Consider the following 4,952-nt stretch of genomic DNA (forward strand, 5'->3'; position numbering starts at 1 on the left):
CTCTCTTGAGGTCTGTAAGAGTCTCACGGCTGCTCCCCTGGGTCGGATGCAGCAGCAGCAGCAGCAGCTTCACTGCTCTGAGCTTCAGCAGCTGGGGTCTCAACCTCTGGTTCCCGTGGAGCCTGTGGTTCTGCAGCCTCCGTTGGCTCTGGGTCAGCAGGTGGAGCTGGTTCTGGCTGAGGCTGCATCACCGGCTGCATCAGGGGCAGAGGGAAGGGCTGATACTGCAGCGGGTGCATTAGTGGCTGTTGGTAAAGAGGCTGCATGGGGGGGGCTCCAGGGTGGACAGTCAGGACAGGAGCAGATGGAGCTGAAGGACAAACAAATATATATTTATATATGTGTGTGTATTGTTACCTCCTATTGTCAGAGTTTGACAGGTTGAAGGTGGAGCTGATACCTGAGGGGGTGGGAGGAGGGTAGGGGTTGTCAGTGACAATGTGATGAACTGAAAACAGAAAAGACACATTAACCCCAAGTACAGCCCTGTACATCAGTGCCCTGCATTATCAGCCTATTGAACATCACTAATGATCGGAGCTCAAAGTTCAACCAGGGATAAATCGACACACATTTAATCCCAAAATAAAGAGAAGCCTAAAGGTGTAGTACTTACCGTACCAGCCAGGTGGAGACGGACAGTAGACTGGTGCAGGTTTGCAGGGGCCCACTGAAACAGAAGAACAGAATATGAATGCTAGTAGAACCAGCAGTGTGTGTCCAGTCATTGGTAATACGTCAGTGTAGCTGTTGACCTTCGTGACCCGGTTCTGTGACCTCGTCCTGTCTTTTGGTCTCCAGCACCTGTCTCGCTGCTTTGACAGTCTTGGGTTTCTCCTCTCTCTTGGCTGTTTGTTGTTCATCCACCAGAACAAACAGAACAATATTTAACGTTGTCACTTCACGTAGTAACAACCGCTTTGATATGAAAATAATAAAATAAAGAACAAATAAAGTGTTGCTGCAAAAATGCTGTTTTTTTTAACCATGAAACGACTAATGTTCAGCAGAATACATTCGCTTCAGTACAAAAGTACCTGAGCCAGTCTGGTTCTAAAGACTTCATGTTAGCCTTGACAGCTAAATGATGAGATCAAAACCAAACAAAAAATAAACAAGGACTAGCTAGCATGCTAAAAGCAGTACTATGGTTAGAAATGAGCTGAAGACACCTTCAGTGTGAGTTATCGATGGCTAAATATATAATAACGCAAGTTTGAATACATGCTGGAATGTGACTGATGGACCTCGGAGCAGAGCAGGGATTTTCCTGATCCTCCTGACTTTAGGTTCCATGCTGACAATTCTGGGAAGAGCTGAAAACAAGGCAGGATAAGAAATAAAAAATCCAAGAAGAAAACAACAAAACAAACAGCAGCTGCTCTGTCGTCAATTCTTACCTTTTCTTTTGGGCTTCTCCTCCGTCTTCACAGCTTCACGCTCTGGAATCATGAAAAAAATGAGAAAACAAACAGACAGAACAGGAAGTGGCTCCGCGATTGTTTAAGACACTAGAACTGGAGTTTGTGTACAGTTCTGACCTTTTCTCCGATGCACTGCTGTGACCCTTCTGGAAGGTTCTGGAAAAAAATGAAAACCTTTACTTTGATTCAAAAAATGTGCTACATTTGCCACTGTAATTTAAACTCTGCTCCTCAGGGAAACACAGGGAAAATGAGAGGAAGATAAACATACACCACACTGACAGACTTTAACACAACTAACTAGGTCAGTTAGAGTTAACTAACAACTGTGACTGATGTAGAAGACAGAGAATGAACCTCGTCTCTCCTCAGTTTTGGTGGCAGCTTCTTTGGTCTTGGCTGAGTGCAGGCATGGACAGACTGGACCAATGAGAGCAGAGTCACAGGGTTAAAGGGACAGTTCAGATGTTTTAAATCCAGCTGTTGAGCTTCATCAGACCTGTGGCTTCACTCTTCTCCTTCTCCTCCTTCCTCTCCTCAGGTTCAGGCAGAGGTTTGATGACGTCCACCGTGGCCTTCTCCTCCTCATCGTCGTCTTCCTCCACCTCCTCTTCCCGGTCCTCTGCTTCATCCACGGTCTTCTGGGTTTCGATCATTGGCTCTGCTTCCTCATCGTCCTCCTCTTCACCCACAGCAGCAGCAGCTGCGGCTGCAGCCGTCCCCAGAGCTGAAGGTGAGAGAAAGGATTAAATATATGCTTGAGTTTTAAAAAAATACATCTGAACAAAGATTATATTCCAGTGTTTGCCAAAAATATATTGTAATAAAAGCAAAAGTATTTCAAATGTAGCTAGGAAAGAGTTAGCTAAATATTATCAAAACATTTCACCTTACAATTTAACAGTAACCTAAAAGTAGTTAGCTTCCTGGTTTCATTAGATCAATGTTGACGGGAATTACTTGGTAAAATCCACAATATCACAAAAAATATCCAGAAATAAAGTTTAAAGTTAAAAAAACCTCTAAATACTAAGATATACTAATTGTTAGCTTAAACATATTAGCTCGTTCTGACAGAAACCGACCTGGATCTTCAGCTTCAGCTTCAGCTTTCTTGCTCTTATCTTTATTTTCTGTCTGACTGATCTTCTCTTCCTCCTCTTCCTCCTCTTCCTCCTCTTCTTCTTCGTCATCCTTGTGGTCCACTCCTGTTTTTTCTGCCTCCTCTTGGACAGTGGACGCTACTGCAGCAGTTGCTAAAACACACAGCACAGCTTGAACGTCAACATTGGTTCTAAAGTGTTGGATTTAAGTCCATTTAGAAAAATATGACCTGTTTATCTACCAATGAGGAGAGCGTCTTCATCATCTTCATCTTCGTCATCATCGTCATCTTCATCATCGTCATCATCTTCATCTTCTTCTTCATCCTTTACGGCGATTGACTCTGATGTGACTTTGTCTTTGTCCACATCCTTCAACAAATCCTGGGAGACTTCAGACGAGCTGGACACGCTGTCTTCAGGTACTTCATCATCTTCATCATCTTCATCATCATCGTCTTCATCCGACGTGTCCTCAGTGAAAAGAGAGTCATCATCTGTTTTTAGCTCATCGTCATCTTCGTCATCGTCCCCTAAGACTCCACTGTCACTGCTCTCCACGGCAGCAACATCCGCCTCTTCATCATCCTCCTCTTCTTCAGGGGTTTTGTCCTCCTTGTCCACATCAGCATGGACATCTTTGTCAGACTCAAGGTCATCATCTTCATCGTCGTCATCTTCATCATCTGCAAAGTGCTCAGAAGAGGCAACCGAGACGTCTTCATCGTCGTCGTCCTCATCGGTGTCCTCAGCCCCGTTGACTTCTTCATCGTCATGATCTTCGTCTTCTTCAGCGGCAGACAAAGGAAGTTCTTTTTCCTTCTCTTCATCTTCAAGTTTATCATCATCATCATCATCATCATCCTCGTCCTCTGCTTTAGTCACAGCAGCGACAGGAGGAATCTCCAGCTCCTCTTCCTCACTGTCGATGAAGCCCTCGGCCAGTCGGTCATCTTCATCATCTTCTTCATCATCCTCATCATCGTCCTCCTCTTCTTCACTGGAGACAAGATCATCACTGAGGTCCGAGGTGTCAACAGAGACGACGTCGTCCTCTTCTTTTTCCTCATCTTCATCATCTTCTTCATCGCTGTCTCTGACGTCCACAGGTTCATCAGACTCAGGTGACTCTTCCTCCTCAGGGGTGGGACTCGGTTCAGGAGAAGCCTCTTCTTCCTCCTCATCTTCATCCTCCTCTTCTTCCTCAGAAGCTGCTTCTTCCTCTTCCTCCTCCTCGTATTCCTCATCATACTCCTCTTCCTCTTCTAGTTCTTCCCCCTCTTCTCCATATTCATACTCCTCGTCCTCATACTCCTCTTCCTCATACTCCTCTTCCTCATACTCCTCTTCCTCGTACCTCATACTCTCCTCCCAATACTCTTCCTCCTCGTCATACTCTTCGTCCTCCCCCTCCTCTTCCTCCTCCTCTATTTCTTCATACTCTTCTGCCTCCTGGCCTTCCCTATTATCAGCTGCCTCCTCCCCCTCCTCTTCCTCTTCCTCTTCCTCTCCTGGCTCTTCTTCCTCCACAGCTTCAATCCCTGGTAATTTCTTCTTTGCTTGCATTCCTACAACTGAATGTTTTAGAGCAAAAAAATATATATTTATTGTCTCATGAATTTTTTATTAACTTTATTAAATTTTAAAAAAGCAAAAAAAAAAAACCCAACAGAACAACATAAAACTTTGAACTAAAAATAAATACATTTCCTAAAGTTTTTCCTTCCTAATATTAACTTAGTAGAAAAATAGAAAAAGTTTCAAACAATGTCAGTCTTTTTACCCAATAAAACAACAGAACATTTGACAAAACTATGACAAACAACAGAAATGTACCTTTACTTCGAGAAGGTAGAAACTCTCCTGAAATACAAACGGAAAAAATAGGAAATCAGCTCCAGAGAGGCACCCTCACCTATACTCATTCACACTCATCTGTGCAGTCAAACCTCACAAATCCAAGCTTTAAAATGTTAGTCGCCGCCTGCTGGCCACAAAGGTTATTGCACAAACAACAAGAAGGATCAGGTTTAGTGGTGAAGCTAAATCTCCTGTGGTGGTCGTCATTAGTCTTAATCTGTTACACATCCTCTCAGAAGTACCTTTGGCCTTTTTATTCTTCACCTCCGCCTCCTTCTGCACCTCCTCCTCCTCCTCCAACCATCCCCCTCCTCCTCCTCCTCCTCCTCCAACCATCCTGAATCTTTGAGATGGTTTATACATAGGATCAGTTTGTAGCTACTGCTTCTGACCACACGTTCACGTCTACACAGTTGTCTGACCGGCCGAGCCAGACTGCTGCTGAACAGTTTTCTTCTTTTTCTTTTTCTTTTTTGTCTTTCTATTGTGAGGTGGATATAATAGTGAGACCTTGTGTTTAGATTTGACCTGTGTGTTTAGATTTGACCTGTGTGTTTAGATTTGA

General features: G+C 44.0%; 2 protein-coding genes and 1 long non-coding RNA gene across 3 annotated transcripts in view; 1 reads left to right on the forward strand and 2 right to left on the reverse strand.

The window, feature by feature from the left end:
- Positions 1-23: 23 nt before the first annotated feature.
- LOC112487258 (pollen-specific leucine-rich repeat extensin-like protein 1) lies at positions 24-2,157 on the reverse strand. The gene is made up of 9 exons (XM_025057063.1): positions 1,924-2,157; positions 1,782-1,844; positions 1,542-1,580; positions 1,401-1,442; positions 1,248-1,316; positions 756-848; positions 617-670; positions 401-448; positions 24-310 (listed from the first exon to the last, which is right to left on the reverse strand). Exons 1-9 carry the CDS (start codon positions 2,078-2,080, stop codon positions 24-26), a joined length of 852 nt encoding a protein of 283 aa, XP_024912831.1. The 5' UTR covers positions 2,081-2,157.
- Positions 2,158-3,320: 1,163 nt separating this feature from the next.
- znf512 (zinc finger protein 512) overlaps positions 3,321-4,952 on the forward strand; it is a 20,038-nt gene continuing 18,406 nt past the window's right edge. The window contains exon 1 of the mRNA XM_025057064.1: positions 3,321-3,651. Within this exon, the coding sequence (XP_024912832.1) occupies positions 3,456-3,651 (196 nt within the window). The 5' untranslated portion in view covers positions 3,321-3,455. The remainder of the gene's footprint in view (positions 3,652-4,952) is intronic.
- Positions 3,992-4,682, reverse strand: LOC112487209 (uncharacterized). Its single transcript, XR_003050077.1, has 3 exons — positions 4,630-4,682; positions 4,364-4,390; positions 3,992-4,101 (listed from the first exon to the last, which is right to left on the reverse strand). It is a non-coding gene; the product is annotated as an uncharacterized LOC112487209 (long non-coding RNA).

The sequence above is a fragment of the Cynoglossus semilaevis genome, chromosome 7 (assembly GCF_000523025.1).
Source record: "Cynoglossus semilaevis isolate Cse_v1.0 chromosome 7, Cse_v1.0, whole genome shotgun sequence".
NCBI classification, from domain to species: Eukaryota; Metazoa; Chordata; class Actinopteri; order Pleuronectiformes; family Cynoglossidae; genus Cynoglossus; species Cynoglossus semilaevis.